Here is an 18,266-nt window from a genome sequence, read left to right on the forward strand (position 1 = left end):
CAAAAAAGGGAATACAGCCACTCCGAAATACGAGAGTCAAACGTTGAACAGTGTAGAATACAGTCGTCAACCATTCAAATCGCTCTTTCGCGCACAGTGTGTATTGTTCAGTTGTGTGTATAGCATATATTTCAAAGCAATTTCTCAATTCGGTATTCATCGCTGTTGTGTTAAGAGATATAGATTGTGTGCTGTGCCCATTGTCTGGATATTTTTTTCGTGGTTACATTTTTTTAAAATCGAAAAACATCAACGATGTCGGAACGTGAAAATAATGTTTACAAAGCTAAATTGGCTGAACAAGCTGAACGTTACGATGGTGAGTTGATATTTTTAGGGAATTTCGTGTAGTTTTCGTGAAAATCGCATTCAAACATCAAACAAGCGAAAAATAAATCAATTCATTTTTTTCTCGTTCGTACGTGCGTCAAAATTGATGCAAACACAACTATGGGAACAAATTGTTCGCGCTTCATTCTCACACATTCAATCCAGTATCGTTCATAAAAATGACATAAAAAAAATATTATTGAGAATCTTTGGAACATTCTCGATGGGATTTATTTCTAAAAATACAAAACATGAATCGATGATGGTGATGCTTTGGTTTTTCCATACGTATATACATTTATACACTTATACACAGATTTTTTTTCTTCGTTCGGTGACAATAGATGAATAGGAAAGAGAAAAAAGCCGCTAAAAATTTCAACCGTCCAAATTTTTCGTTTTGCTTGCTAAAGTAGTGCACAATTCGCATGAAAAAAAATGAAATGTTCATAGTGTGAGTGAGATAAACGGAACAAAATTTCAAATTACAAAAAAATGCGACGAAATAAAATGGTAAAGAATAACGTACGAATGGAATGATGCTAAAATGGTTGTAAATGGCGGCGGTGCTGTACAATTTTTTTTTTCGTTACTTTGTTCGTTCGTTCGTATATACATATAGTTTCACTGTATTTGCTTCTTTCGACTTCTCTCGTTTACACAACTACAATCAAAGGTGACCGAACATTCTGTTGTTGCCGTCTGGATATTTATATATATAAGTGTTAATTTCAACGAACCGAAAAATACAGGCGATAATTATTTGAAAATTAACAAAATTTCCACTCGAATGCATTTGAATTAAGTTTAAATAATCGATTCCGATCTATTTTGCAATGTCACAAAACAATCGTATTTTTTTGACGCTTCACTCGTTTTTTTATTCTTTTCAATTGAATTCACAGACGTAGATACCGACTAACAAGTCATAAAACTACTACTACACACAGCGCATGCATTTATATCACCATTTATTTCATTTGACATTTTTTTTGCGAACAAATTTCGCAAATTTCCAACCATTCCGAAGTAATTTGAATAGTTTTTTTTTCTGGAAAATTCCTGAAAACCAATTGATAAAAAAAAATGCCATACATATAACCGTATTGTAGATATCGTAGTAGAAAATCAATGGAGAAATTCGAAACTCATAGTAACAGCAATGGAAAAAAGGAGGAAAAAAGCACCGTCGCTATGAATCGTTTTTAAGGCGTATAGGATTGTATGCGTTTTATGTGAGCGTATTAGTTGAAAGTTGGATGGCATAGCCGTTTACTCCAAAGAACACGAAATGAATGTAATATATGTGGACGATCGATGCGCCACACACACGATTCATACATATACATACATACATGTATAGATATGTACATGTGTATGCATACATGCCTGCCATATTTTTCCCAACCGAGCAGATTCACGTGAAATGTACGATGTGTAGAGACATAGAGAGAGAAAAGAAGAAGCAAACGAGAGAAGAAAAAAAAACGCCCGTGGTCGTTCAACGTCTACTTACGGATTTGAAATCAAAATTCGAGAACCTATCAAATTAAAAATTAAATAAAGACCCGGAGCAGGGTTCATACCATCATGATAAAATAGTATCCAAATTGCCGCAACAATCATTGACAAACAAAATGCTCAACTTAAATAAATGATTCTTTTTCAATCGTTTTGGTTTTATGAATAGAGAGAGAGAGAGAGAGAAATGAAATTGAGTGGCCGTTATGTGGTAGTTCTCTATTTGCACAATTTCACCTATTGTCATTTTCTGATCCATTAAAATGGCCATTGTTCGGCCATCTACTTTCAGTCAACCACACTCATGATTTACATCTACCACACAATAATATAGTCACATTCATCAACAGCGCCAACACACAACAACAAGCAAGAAAATCACATTTTCCATCCCGCAATTTCCATGGTCTTTTTCTATTTCATCATACATATATAGAGATAGACCATGCATTGTAGATTCAATTAATTTTCCTCTTTTTGGTGAATAAATTGAATTACATTTACATCACAAAGCATCTTCCTGAAAGTGTGCACACGCAAACACACACACACACACACAGGTTTGTTGCTGAGGCCATGACAAAACGATAGATATGTGCGTCACTTTAGCCGATGGCAAACATCGAGCCACATGAAAAATCGTTTCGCTCTTCATTCTTGCATTTAGCCAAATAGTCTTTTGCACACATTACTTTTAACGATGATGATGATGATGATGATGGTTTCGGAACTTTTTTCGTCGTCTTCTTCTTGTGCTGCATCATTTGCCATAAATATTACTTTTATCGTTACCGTTTTTTTTTTTGCAATTTCTTGTATCCATCACAAGGCCGCTCATCATCGTTTTCACGAAATTCGCACTCTCTAATGCGCAATGCATACTACTCACAGTATGTACTCATATACAATCATGTTCGTTCAGCGACCATATTTTTTTTCTCCTTCGTCATCGCATTCTATTTGTTTTAATATTTCAAACGGTTTGATTATTATGATGAGAGACAGAAAGATATAACAATCCTGTGAACAAAACTATTTACATTGTTTGCAGATCCACACAATACAGATGAATATCCAACAAACAATTGATTATTGTCAATATCTTTTCATCAGCATATATCTTTTTTTTTATTATTTGGCCATCAATTGATGATTTCGAATGCTTATGTTTATTGAATGTGACAACAGTTTTTATGTGATTTCCTATTATTGGTGTGGTTATTACTTTAACCGATATTATTATATTCTCGGTTTCGGGCATTTTCTATTTTTACCAATAAATATACGAAAAGCTAAAAAGAGACAGAGACAGTGAGAGCGAGAAAGAGTTACAGCGATCAAGCGAAAAATAAAATTTGAACGCCTACGTCACGCATGTGTGTATAATAAAACTGGCTTAGTCATACAATATTAAAATACGCAAAAGCCATCAATATGTCAAAAGTCGAATAAAATATCATCTTGAGACTGTAAAAATCATAAAGAAACAGAAAAAAAATATATACATTTCACTTCTCGTGATATTCGCCGGCTGCACTGCCCAGAAACATCGAAATGTCGTTACGCTTTTTATCGGCTCTCGCAAAACGGTGAACATGGCTTGACAAAAATAATTCACTGACAGAGAGAATAAGAAAGAGGTTCAAGTAAAACCGGTTCATGAAAATTCATTGATAAAAGAGCACTTCTTGTTCATGCACTTGTTTGAAAAGTACATTTAAATGTGCCATGCTTTTTCCTAGCCTATTGTTTTTATGTATGCAAATGTCATTCAGTTGTGGTGCCATGTGAAAATTTACTATTTAAATTTATTTTTATTTTATTCAATATTTTCGTTGATTTGTTGTTAAATCACACATCCAGCCCCATATATTATCATTTATATCAAAAATTTGAATTCGCATCAAATTCACACAGTATAGTTGGGCTAAATGACGAACCAATATATTACAAAAACGAAGTCAATTCGAGAAAAGGAGATAACGAACAACAAAATATAAGGCGTGTACCGTTTTATGTGTCGATTGATGATTCATAAGGATTGCGTAAAATCGTGTGCTGAAAGTGTATGATTTTTTTTCTGTATCATATTCATTTGTAAATTCCAAAGTCAATTTTTTATTCTGTTTCCTTCGTTCGACATTTCTGTCACACACTATGGCGCGATATCTCGTTTCGCATATTACTTTAATGCAATTTAAGTTGAAAATGTTCCACTACAACATTGATATCGTCGCGGTTTTTCGTTAAATTCAAGAGTGAATAGTGACTCTTTTATATCAGTGATTCAGTCAATATCACCTTTATGCCGATGCCATCATATTGAATTGAATATGCGAATAAACACGCACATCGATACCAATTCACACATGGACACGGCCACAAATCGCCCAAAAGAAACGCTCAAAGAATATAACCGAAACCGAAAGAGAAGAGAAGAGAAAAACGTCATCGTGCACATGCGAGTTTTGCACATACGCTTCGTTCAAAAAGCGTATGCTTTATACATCCACCTAATGGTGTATGTGCACGCCACATGCATATGCATGTATTGGTGTTCGTCTCATAATCATCGTCTAGCACACAAATACACGCACACATATTCACCTTGAGTTGAGCGAATATATATATATATATATATATATATGTGGACACACCATGTAAAGCGCGTCTCTTTTGCTTGAGTTCAACATTCGATGGCATTACGAGTCGCGCATTTCTAGCATATTCGGCAACAAGCCGAAATACATAGAGAAAACAAGACTTTACACTCAGAGATAGAGAGAGAGAGTCACTCATTCGCTTAAATCGATTCAAAAATATAATGCACAAATACACATTCAATGATAATATATTCTTCGCATAAGAAATAAAATGATTCTTCCATGTACTTCCATCTCGTTCTTTTGTGCGTCTCAACATCGGCTACTGGCGGTTATTACTACAAACTATATACATTTTCTTTTTTCTCGTTTTATTTGTTAATGAACCGAAACAATAGTTTGGTCGATTTAAGTCGATTTTTTTTTCGCTGCATCTTTTAGCATGAGATGCCATTTGAAAATTGCAAATCAAGACGGGATTTGGTATGTGTCGTGTTAGGAATTCCATTAAATTTCAACGGGCACTATATCTACGCTAGGATTTTGATTGGTGTTTGCATGTATTGGTGTTTGTGTTTGTGCGCAAGATGTGCACATACGGACACCACTGTGTGTTGAACAGTGTTTTTTTTTTGTTCTTTTTTCCGTTTGTTAAATGGCTCAAACACACGCTTCACGAATGATGAAGTAATGTTGTTTCGATGGAAACGATATACACACCAAAACCAATTTGCGCAGCGTTTTATGTCGCTCAAAAACCAATTTATATATCGAGCGTTTTGTGTTTGCTTTGAAACTGCGTTGGTGCAGCTAAAAAGCGAATAAGTGCAAATTAAGAACGAAAACGACAAAAAAATAATACGAAATTAGCGGTCAAATGGAGTCTAAAAATAAATTTATTTTAATCGATCAAATTGCGTACGGCCGACTTATCAATATACGTTCAATTATGACATATTGTTTATCCATTAATATGCCATATATTCGTTCATTTACTCATACATCCCTTGACATGATTTTTGCATTTTCGCATTCTCTCTCTCTCTGGTATATCAAATATCCCATGCCGTTTGTTAAACGATAAAGCTCATTACCTCCAGCTGATTTAGCATGATATTTCGCTTCATTTCGCTAAATTGACGCGACGGCATACGCTCAATCACATTTCAAGTTAATATATCGTTTATCAAAAGGATTACCACAATAAAAAGAGACTTCTTCAAAGGCCAATTCAATAGAAAATCTAGTCTGAGTTAGAGAGGAACAGTCAAATTGAATTATACATAAACCGATATGTTAAATGGCGTCGTTCATCAAATAAACGCACATCAACGCAATATGATTGATAAGAAACGAACCGTATTTCCAATGAAAGATCAAAATCGAATCGGCCAAGTTTTGTAAATCATCATTATCGATAGCGTTGTTGAGTGAGTGATAAAAAAAGCCAGTCACAATTGAAAATTTCGTTTCGATTTCGGCATAACAAGTATAATGTATGGTGTCGCGTTTGAAAATGAATGAAAAATAAAATCAATAACTGAAATCGCAGAGAATCAACGATAGGGGTACAAATGTGTACACAATTTCCAAGTTCGAAGTACATATTACTAATAAATATGTACATACATAGATGCGGTATCGGCGTTGTTGTATCGTCTCTACGTCGATAGCATTTATAATATGTATTGCTATTTGATGTTCGTTGCATAAAATACGTTGAACCGAAACGAACGACACCGACCAATATTCATTCGACAAAGGAGTTCGTACGTTTCGCATTTTACAACAACACATACACACACACACCCATGTATACGCCATACGTATTCCATCCATTATTGGCATAAGAAAAAAATGTTGTACAAAAAGTTGTGTCTCTGATGCTCGTGCGCAATGGCACAAAATGTGTGTGTTCAGTTGTCGCTGCTGTTGCTCTTATCGCCTTTTTTTCGCTATCCTTCCACACCAAGCATTTGCTTTGGTGAAACGGAAAAAAAAATGAAGCTCTTTCCTGTCTTTCATTCTAAAATCAAATAAACTTCTATTTGCAGAAGATAAGAGAGAAAAAGAAGTGACTTCGAGTGGATTCTATATACAGAGCATACAATTTTGACGAGGGAGAGAACACTTTTTAATCTAGACTAAATTGAATGGGTCGCATGTCTTTGTTCATCCTGAAAATGAAATAATCCTTTTGTGAATATAAAAAAAAACGTTTTTTTTTCTTCACAAATGTGAAAAAAATTGGAGCCACAATAAAAGTGACTGAAAAGGTTATTCGAATCCTGTCGATTCAGCATTCGATTAAATTCCCTTTTTGGCAATGACTTTGATTTATGCGGATCAACAAATCAGCAGCAATTCGATCCCAATTTTCAATGTGACACAGACATCGCAAATTCATCGTCTAGAAATACGAGCCAAAACATAACGTCGAAATGATTGGATTAATTATGAAGAATGGAATATGCGAAAAAAAATCAGTTTCACTAAATTGCGTTTCTATTTTGATCTATCGCTCTTTGAGTAGCACATCAAAAAATGACTGACATACTGCTTCGATTGAATCTTGTTTTTCTAGTTGGCTTGAACGAGAAAAAAGAGCAAATAGCATTTTGTTTGAAATAACAAAAGGTTTCGCATCGACAATTCTGTCTGTGATAGAAATCGCAAAAAAAGAGTGCTTTTAGAGCTCCCCCATTTGTCTTCTTCTCTCTCGTCGGCAATGCCTTTTGTTTAGTGCTAGTTGAATGCATGTGCCGCCTATGTCGGAAAGGCATTCAGTAAGAAAGTTAAAATTCAAACAAAAAAAAACTAGACGAATGGGTCCGTGCAAATAGTAACAGTTTGTGACGCAACGAACAAATTTAAATGATAAATTCGACGAAGGAAAAAGATGCAAAGTGCAAGCGACCACTAATGATTACAGTTAGTGGCTTAGCAACACCACAGCCGTTGTCGCTGCCTGCTGCCATCGCCACCAACTTGTTTACTCAATTGTTTCAATTCATTATGCCGTTTTTTCGATAGAAAAAAAAAATGCGCACATTTGTTATAAAAAATCGTCTTGATGTTTCCTTTATATTATTATATATTTTTGCTCTTCTTTTTCATTGGCATAATTGCATTTGAAAAAAAATGTGATGTAAAATGCTTGGCTTATGTCATTTTAACTGTGCTGTTTTTCATTCATTCAGTGTTTTTTTCGGTTCCAGCCGACCGTACTCCAAGCAAATGAGTGCAATGAAGCGCAAACAAAAATTCACCGGACAATTTCAATAAACATTCAACTGAAATTCGTGCCTCACTCACGCCTCGAAATTACACAAAAAAAAAAATTGGAAAAAAAGAGAGAATGAAAGCAAAAAATAAATATTTTGAAAGCGATGCTTGATTGACAATTCACTAAATTGTCATTGTAATGATTTTATTTAATGCGGAAATTCGCTTCCAAAACTTTGCCTTTTTGTCATTAGAAAAACAGCATCGCTTGAATACTCATGTATGAACCGATTCTTTTTGATATGGTTTGACGACAAAACAAGAATGTTTTTTTTTGTTTTCTGTTTATCACATTGAACAAACAAATCGAATGAATAAACATATTCGCCTATTTTTAAAACTCATTTACTAAGTGTGGTACTTTTGGTTTTGCTCAAAGTAGCACAAACTAAGGGAATAAAAAAAAAGATGAACACAAACCGGTCTAAATACGATACATTTAGTTACACATTGGCTTTAAGAGATCGGGTCCGAATTCAATATTTATTTTCGGGCACTTCTAATGACATAACAGCAAAGCGTTTATGCGTAACATTCCATCGGTTCGCATAGTGAGAGAATGAAAAAAAAAAGAACTGAACAAAGAGGAATGAGAAAGAGAAGGAACGAAATACGCGCGTGTCATTTTCGTTTACAATGAACAAGATAATCTAACGAAAATACGCAGAATAAATCGATTGGCCCGAACTTATGGATAAAAGTCGCGTGTGTGTGTGTGCGTGTTGGCCGGCGAATTGGCAACCGAACAGCTTTTCAGTATAAACGCCGAGCAGAATATACAGAAAAAAAACAACTTTCCGAAAAGCGACAGTAGTAATAATAAATGATGCGGAAAGATGGGTCACTCATCATTTTTGTTCGCTGTTTGTTGAGTTGTTTTTTTTTGCGTCGTCTCACATGTGGCTCTCATATTTATTTTAAATTGGCATTCGCATGTAGCTGTGTGGGTGCCCTGTTTAATTTATATGTTAGTGAGAGAAAAAAAAGCATGTGACGCGTTTAAGAGAACAATGAACTTTTACCATTTATCAAAAATAAAAGCGTCTCGTGATTTTGTGCGCTAATATATACGCTTTTTCTCTCTCTTTTCCTAATGCACATACCAAATGCACGCTTCTTACCTTTGATACGTATACAAATATTGCTTTTCCCATTTGAAATCGAATTTTCCAACTGAACTAAAAAAAAGTTGTGCAACATGAGTAATTACGATTTCCTGACACCGATGGATTTGACATTCATTCTATACGGTTCGTGCGTTTGCTGAATAAAGTTTGCTCGTCCGTTTTTTTTCTTCACAATTGATAGAGTATTCATGATATTTGAAATCAATGGAATTGAAAGTTTTCAAATGCATTATTAACAAACCTGTAGAATTGAAATGGTTCCGTGTGACTCACCTTTTAATGACTTAATCGAATTTTCACACTGAATTTACTCACCGGTACAAATATGATTATCGATTTTATAGTTTTCTATCATGAAACTATGCATTCATATACAAATTCAAATGTTTGAAACAATTTACGATTCATTTGAAATACAATACCGGCTTCGAATTCCAATTGTTTCTGCACGTACATAGAGTCGACAATCCTTTTTCATGGTATGTCGCCGCATTTTTTTTCCATATCGATGAATAATACCTTTACCGCATTAAACATAGAAATTTAAGCCAATGAGAACGAACTATGGCAAATGTCGAACATTAGAACAGAGGAAAGAGAACAACAACTAAAGCAATTTCAATAATTCTTCTAATTGCCAAACCGACGACAAACGATACTCTTTTCTAAACAATATTGCGTGACATGTTCTTCATTTCATATGTTTAAGTGTATAATTGTGTGACTGAACCTCTTTTACCGCTTCGAACTGGTCGGTTGGATTTTTTCGATGGCAAAGGTGGAAGCTACAAACCATTTTGTCAACCATTTCGAATTTGTGAAAAACACCACAAACGACATATTGAGAACGAAAAGAAAAGAAAAGAACGAAGCAAGAAAATATCATTAAGATGTATAAAATATTTTTACTCTATGGTCGAAACATCCGTTATATCCGAGCGAACGTGTGTGTGTGTGCATGGATATGGCATTCGTAAATTTTGTGCTCTCCGAATTCATTGGCCACAAATCGATTTTCTGTTGTACACGTTCAATGGCCAATACGTGCTTTTCCTCTTCAATTTCCATGTTCGAACGGCTTTTCATTCTTTCTACATCGAGCATTTGTTGCGAAGCGTACAAAAGACAACCAAATAGTATGACACCAAAATGGCTTACACGAAATGAAACCATAAACAAATGCTAAATATATATATATATATATAGTATGTGTTTTTTCTTTCAAATTTCAATGGCATTGAACAGAGTTACACGTACTGAATTCCAGCTCAAAATAATAATTGGCCGTTTCAAATTTAATCGTAAACTGTGTTGTGACAAACACATATGCACATAGTAATAATATTGATAATGAACGTGTCACAGGCGGATATATCGGGCGTTGTGCCGTTGTCATTTGCTATGCAGCTACGTACTTACGTATTATTTTTTTTTCACTATCTCTCTATCCATTTTTTCATAGTATTTTGTGTTGTTGTCATTCGAAAAATCGTTTCGCTGTCTCTCTGTACGCAAATCAATTGCGTAATTGAACGACATTGTGGAATTAGGTCTCTAATTTTATCGTAAACAATTATTTCACACGCAAAAAGACCGCTTTTTTGCTCCATATCTCTATCTATTCCATTTTAATTTAAATTGAAATACATAACGTGAACTATATATTCAATTTTAAATACATATACATATACATTACAATACGCTGACAACGACAAAAACAAATTTCATTATTATATTCGTTGGCAAATATCTTCGGTGTGTATTAAATTCCCGTGAAAATTTAAATGAAATTGTTTGATCAATTTAAAAGAAACTAATCCAAATGCACTCATACCTTTTTCGACTTTTGGTTTATAAATCTAATTGCCGAATATACAACAGTGCTAGATTATGTCTGTCGACCGAACTCTCAACCATTGCTGCACCACTTATACCATTGGTGTACCACACTGATTAGAGCGCGACAATATTTTTTTCCATGTTAGATAATCGATATGTTTCTTTTTATACCTCTAAAATTCATTCCGAAAGGTGAATAAAGCGATTTATCATCAGAAAATGAAACAAAATCATAGTGAAATTTTTTTTTGATTTGGTCAATGACTTTCCGTTTAATTCTAGGTTTAATTTGTATGAGAATTTTTCTTAGAAATTCTCCATCAAATTGCCAAACACGTTTGTGATTTGTTTTTGACCTCAATTGATATGCACGCACCGTAACTTGTTTGGCTAGAATTAGCAATAACCGCTAAAATTCAATGTCTAGTCGAATCAAAACAGGTGCCAAATCAAACGGACTCTAAACCATTGCTGCGCCTCTTGTTAGATAGGCGCATCACACTGAATGGATACCAACACACTATTCGATTTCTATAGTTTTTGCCAAATTAGGTCGCAATCAATTGATTAAATTTCAATTAAACAAACTGCCAATTTTAATCGATATCACAGCATTTTATTTCAACCGAAGTTCATTTGCTAATGAGTCAAAATCATAACTCAACAGCCGATAATTAACAACAACAACAAAACATAACATACACGACTGGCATAAAGAAATTGAATCATTTATCAACACCAAATGACCACTTAGCAACTAAGTTTCATTTTTATGACGCAATTTTATTCGAATGCACATGTACTTGACTAACAGTCGGACAGAGAATTTTTACGTCAATGTCGCTTAATTCTATAGTCATTTGGTATGGTGACAAAATACTCAAGGGACTGAAGAAATCGAATAAAAAACGAAGGCGAAAAATATCACATTAAAATTCGTCAGTACACAGTTGTTGCATTTGGATTTGATACATATGCACAATTGTTCTTCAAATTTAGAACACAATAAATATGCAAAACCTATAAAAAAAGAATTGGCGCTGGTAGTAAAAGTGGCAATTATATATCGAACGAAGCACTTTTTTCCATTCGGGTTTCCATTTTAAGGATGAGTATGTATTGTTCTCGTCAAAATTATAAGTTGGCGATATATTTCTTGTGCCTGTTTCCAGCGCATTCTTCTTCTTCTTACTTCATTTGTTTGTCGCGCGTGATTTATGCCATATTCTCTATACATATAATGGAATGGCGGTGCGCGTACATGCACGCGATTAAATCACAAGCAATTCACTTGAAATAGCAACATTCATGTATTCTATCGTTGTTGTTGTTTTTGTTATTATTAACTCTTTTTTTTCGTGTTTACTCTTGTTGTTCGTTGTATGCTCGGTTTTTCGTTGCTTTGTTTGACTCGATGGTGGATTATAAGTTGGCAATGTGAACGCAATACATTGATAAGAACATTTCTGTTAATTGTGCGAGAGTCAGGCGCGCGCACAAGTGAGCCTGAACAAGTAACTGCCATTGCAATCAATGTCACACATGTATTTTTATACAGGCTGAGAATAAGACTTATCGAATTATGAGTGACATTTGCATTGCATGCACAAGTAATGATCAAATATTTAACTGAAAACAAAATTGTCACGAAAGAGAAGAGAAAAAAATAATAATAATATGTGAACGAACAAACTAACGCCACACAAAATATAGAAAGTAAGTCAAGCGTAATTTGTTCGATATTTTTCGTTTCAATATATCTCTCGCTCGCTCCTTCCTTAGGTCAACTGACTGATTCGCGGTCATGTGAATGCTAATTCCTGCACACCCAATTGGATTTGTATATATATAATCAGCTCAAATATTGAATAATTTAACATCGCATTGCGAATTTTTTTGGATTAGATTTCGGTTCTATTTGTTCAGTTATAAGACACTTTCAATTTTTTTTTGTTCGTTTACCTTGCCATGGAAATGTTTTACGAAAGTTTTGAGAATCACGAAGTGGTGATTTTCCATTGCAAACAAGCACACGTTTACATTCCTTTTATGTGAACCACCGTCTTCAAATCCGACACGTATCAATTTTTTTAATGGACCTTTGGTGTGATGGATTTTCCTTTGCCCTTTTGTTCTCTCTTGCTCTCTGTCACTTCGGAAAAATCAATAAATCTCATTGGAAACTTTGATGGTTTTGCGATTGATGTGGTCGCATTGGTGCGCAGAAAATCCCATAAATCTCGTCCCCCAACGTTTGTTCGATTTCCTTTTAATATCACGAAAAAGAGAATATACTGCGACAGAACCCCATAGAATCGTGATTTTATTCTCTTTTTCCCTTCGTCATCTTCAGTCGTAAGCTAAAAATAACATTTAACTTTCATTTAACATAATGCTGTGATGCTCATACATCTTGTGTCTGTGAAGATATTGGCATAGAGTTAACATCTATACATAAATTTTGCAACGATGAAGGTTTGATGACGATGAAATACTACAACTTAACAGGAAATATATTACGGTTTATGATTATGTGTGAACATTGAATTCCAACAATTGTGTTTGTTCTGCCATAGTTTGAGAACGTTATCTATCTTTGATGCATTGATTGGCAAACTGAAACCGTTCAAGCATCGACGACATTGCTAAGTCTTCTTCTTCTTCGTGGCAAAACAAAGCTTTTCGTGCCAACCACAAGAAATACTAATGAACGATTTTGTCGAAAATAAATTCTATTTTAATTATGCTCCATGTAAAATGAAGTGATGGAGAGAGAGAGAGAGAGAGAGAGCGCACTGAGAGCAACCGACCTTATTGTTGTTGTACAACTGCAAGTGTTCGTCCGCATGAAATTTATCATTTTAATTACTGCGGAGAAAAGTGATTTTATCGTTTGAAAAACTTTTATCCATCCAACCAATGGCAAGGGTATTTAATCAACACACAGAGAATGTAACAGTTATAAAACAATTCCGTTCTGACAAAATCTTAAAACATTTGTGCTTGTGCTTATTGTTGGTTATTATTATTTTTCACCTGAACGCGTCTTTTCACACAATTTGTAATTTGTGCGAAGCAAATTTTCGAAAAGTTTTGCAACACAATTGTCCTCTGTGACAGTTAGACCGAAAACGCACGTGTATGATGTGTATGAGGTATGGAAAAGGGGACAAAAGATTTATGGTTCTGTTGAAATGGGTACGGATGACGCTTTTCAGATATGATAAGTAAATAAATTGTACAATAAAATAAAATATTCACCCGTAAGCTACACTCTGTCTCCCTCTCGCTCTCTTTGTATGTGAAGTATGTGTTCTACAAGTGCTTTTGATCTACAATGTTGTCATCTATAAAATACATACTTTTCACCTTCATTTTCAAGCAAACAAATGTTACAATTTCTCTCTTAGTTAGGGATGAAAGAATTTGAAATAGAAAAAAGAGGAGGAAAGTATCTTGTCGCATTCAATGTTGTCACTTAATTAATTTACGTAAAGTCATTTATAAGTGACGATGAAGAGATACCAAAGAATAAGAAAAAAGAGTGCCGATATATACAGCGTCTATATATCGCTTCAAGGTCTATTCATTTTATGAGCACATGGAATTTATCAAAAAAAAAAAACAAAGCTTCGGCAAATATTTCTAATTGAATAGTCAAGGCAATTTCGAGTTTGACAAGAACGAGCGCGCGCAAAATGTAACAACGAGATAGTCTCCAGCTTCGTCTCAATTTTTTATCAGTTTTTTTCCCTTTTTTTCAATTCCATTATGTGAAAATCTGATCATATAACAGCTCAGTCGAAAGATTCTTTTTTTTACATACAAAGCCGCAGTCTTCTGCTTTATAAACCACATATTTTCAAAGCTGGAAAACAGACCGAATGGGAAAAAATGAAGAAAAACCAGTCGAAACAATTGAATGAAACATACAGAAAGAGAGAAAGAGAGAGAGAGAGAGAGAGAGAGAGAGAGAAAGCGAAAGAGTTTGAGTGAGTGAAATGCGCGGTCGGAGTTCATTAGAGTCATTTGTATTTGTTGTTCTGTCACTAGTGAAACCAATTTATTGCATTCGCTTTGCTGTAAATTACATTGTCCAGTTTGCAAGAGCCACTGAAAAACTTACCCAACTGAAACGCCAATTGGTTCACCAAAGTCCGTCCACAACGCACATATACCGGAAAAAACACACACACTAACACATGAACCAAAAATCCAACAAAAAAAAGATTATACAGATGAAATATGATTCAATGTTTTTCACATTGCATTGAATTTATCTGTTTTAATTTGCATATATTTACTCAACGTACTAAGGACGTTATATTTCTCTGCCATCATTATGTACATAAACCAAGTAATAATAACTTTTTAAATAAAATACCATCTTCGTGTCGCTTAAATAATACATAGACACAGAGAAGCATCATCATCATGATCGTCGTCGTCGTCGTCGTTGTCGTTGTCCCATAGAATCGTGCAGTAGAGATAGAGTATTTGTTTGCGCCATAGCGGCCTCGCACGAAAACATGACTAAGAGCATAAGCGCTTATCAATTTCACTGGCTGTGAAAACGCGCCAGTGAGAATGAACGACAAGCAAGCGATAGAAAAAAGAAGCAGCGCGAAAAGAAATAAGTGCAAAATAACAGAAAATAGCTTGTCAAGAAAGAATAAAGTCAAAAGAGAAATAGCAACAGTAGCAGCAACTTCGCGTATACATGAACACTTTCATTGTGTATCGAACTAATGTTGGATTTTATACATGTATTTGTTTCGCTTAGCGACAAGAGAACCCATATTCAATATTGAGTTGGCGCACTAACTTGAATTACCAGCTTCAAGTTGCTTTATTCATTAGATTCGATTTCGTGTTTTTTTTATATTCCCATTGCATTTGCTTCTCTCCACTTTTTTTTTCGATTTTTCATACACAAAAATTTCATTGAAATTAAAGTAACAAACACGCAATTGGCAGTGCTAAATATGCGCTTTATGTATTCCATTCTATGTTATAGCTTATTTTTAATATAATAACGGTTAAGCTTATGATTATGATGTTAATGTTCTAATGGAATGTGAAAACTTTATTTAAAATTCAGTTCGCAGCGTCTTTTTTCTATTCGATGAAATATTGAACGATGAATCTTTTAATACTCACAATAAAAAAATGGATTTAATATTTTGATTTAAAATGGTATGTGTCATCGCAGCATCATGCAGAGGATAAATTTTTCTAAAAGAATTTGAAAGCTTTAATATACGCACACGCGCTCTCTGCCGCTCATTGAATCGATATCTATCATTCCATTCGGCAAACGTGCCATCACTATCTCTCTCTCTCTCTTCCTTCCTATCTCTTTCTCTAGCTCACGTGATGATTCACGTCTCATGTCACGTCCAACAATGCTGCTAACAACCACAGATTAATGTTGTCCTGTTTACAACAACACTATTTTACACATTTGAGTGATAATAACTGGCAAACTTAATGGTTGGCCGCACTTTAATGCTTCGGTCGCTGTAAAATCAATGAACAAAAAAAATGGTTATTTTCTGTTTTTAGGTTGATTTTTATTGACCACCCTAACATAAATTCGTTATGCACATATTTATGAATTCATCAACTAATATTATTACTATTCGTTAATGACAGTCATTTTTATTTCGCTCACATTTCTGATACTTTCTTCTTGACCAATTGTATATTCCATCCGCGCTGAATGTGATTAAACAGTGTGCGGAAGTAGGTGAAGATATTTTGAACTTGCATAAATATTTCTCATGATCTTTATGGCCCCTGGCCTCTGGTTGCATATACATTTCGCTTGTTTGATTGAATTGCCAATTCGTTCTTTTACATTACTGTATTTCATGACGTCGAAAAAAAAATTAATGATGTTTTCTTTTTCTCATTGTTTTTTTTCGTTTCCGTTCCATATATAGAAATGGTTGAAGCCATGAAGAAGGTTGCTTCACTCGACGTGGAATTGACAGTTGAAGAGCGAAACCTATTGTCGGTAGCCTACAAAAATGTCATCGGTGCTCGTCGTGCATCATGGAGAATCATTTCATCCATTGAACAAAAAGAAGAGAACAAGGTTTGTATACATTGTGAACATAAGTGTTCAATTTCCGCATTCGCTAATTGGGATTGGTATTAATATTTGTTACTAATTTGTTTGTGTGTGTGTGTTCGGTATTTCATTGGTCCATCCAGGGTGCTGAAGAGAAAATCGAAATGATCAAAAACTATCGTGGTCAAGTGGAGAAGGAATTACGCGATATCTGCTCAGATATTTTGAATGTTTTGGAAAAACATTTGATCCCATGCGCTGGCACTGGCGAAAGCAAAGTCTTTTACTACAAAATGAAGGGTGATTATCACCGTTATTTGGCCGAATTTGCCACTGGTACCGATCGTAAAGATGCCGCCGAAAATTCACTAGTTGCATACAAGGCCGCTAGCGATATTGCGATGACTGATCTTCCACCAACACACCCAATTCGGCTTGGTCTTGCTCTCAATTTCTCGGTAAGAGTTTCTTTCGATTTGTTTTCGATTTATTTATATTTGTGTGTTTCACAATAATTTACTGATGGCTGCTATTTTTTCGTGACACAACATAGGTATTCTACTATGAAATCTTGAACTCTCCGGACCGTGCCTGCCGATTAGCTAAAGCAGCATTCGACGACGCTATCGCTGAGTTAGATACCCTAAGTGAAGAAAGCTACAAAGACTCCACCCTCATCATGCAACTGCTGAGAGACAATCTCACATTATGGACATCCGATATGCAAGGCGACGGTTAGTGTCTAATTTCTACATTCACGACATGAATTTCTCATGTGCTCAAAAGAGCTATTTGATTTAAATGCGATTCATACCCTTTTTTACGTCTACAGGTGAAGGTGAACAAAAGGAACAAATTCAAGATGTAGAAGACCAAGATGTATCATAATTTACACAACTATCCTCATCTAAACAGTAAACAAGAAATAAAAAAAACACACATCCTCTTCACAACAATTTTCAACACAAATTCAGCAAAAGTAAACCAATCATTTAAGAATGTTTAGTAACTCAAGAAAGAAAAAACAAAAAAAAACACGGAATGAACATTGAAATGAAAATAGTTGAAGCATTTTCAAAATAAAACCATACAAAAAACATAGAAAACATTTACAGATTTTTTTTTGATTTTCTTTGCATAAAAAACAAAAGAAAAAATTAACATGAAACAAAAAATTAAAAAAATGGAAACACAAATATGAAATTGATTAAAGAAAAAAAAATCATTTTAAAAATCACAAAAAATATTAATAACGAATATTTACATTGTGAAGCGTGTGTGAAATGTTTAAAAAAAATGAAAAGCATCTAATTTTAAGGAAAGTAATTAAAAAAATGAAAAAAATGAAAGAATATATAAGCTAAGGTAAACATAAATTATGATTACTTATGTATTGTTTTGTCAGTAAAAAAAAAGAGTTGAAAAAAGTGAAAAAATTGAAACTTCAGTATAAACACCATTTTACACGTGCAAAAATGGCAGCAT

At 34.3% G+C, this 18,266-nt stretch overlaps 1 protein-coding gene across 1 annotated transcript; it reads left to right on the forward strand.

Annotated features, from left to right (window-relative positions):
* The first annotated feature begins 47 nt into the window (after positions 1-47).
* LOC116339495 (14-3-3 protein epsilon) lies at positions 48-17,887 on the forward strand. Its single transcript, XM_031765398.1, has 5 exons — positions 48-319; positions 16,651-16,805; positions 16,925-17,239; positions 17,335-17,515; positions 17,614-17,887. The coding sequence occupies exons 1-5, from the start codon at positions 256-258 to the stop codon at positions 17,667-17,669; spliced, it is 771 nt and encodes a 256-aa protein (XP_031621258.1). The 5' UTR covers positions 48-255; the 3' UTR covers positions 17,670-17,887.
* The last annotated feature ends 379 nt before the right edge of the window (positions 17,888-18,266 follow it).

The sequence above is a fragment of the Contarinia nasturtii genome, unplaced genomic scaffold (assembly GCF_009176525.2).
Source record: "Contarinia nasturtii isolate CC-2019 unplaced genomic scaffold, AAFC_CNas_1.1 Cnas_scaffold_533, whole genome shotgun sequence".
NCBI lineage: Eukaryota > Metazoa > Arthropoda > Insecta > Diptera > Cecidomyiidae > Contarinia > Contarinia nasturtii.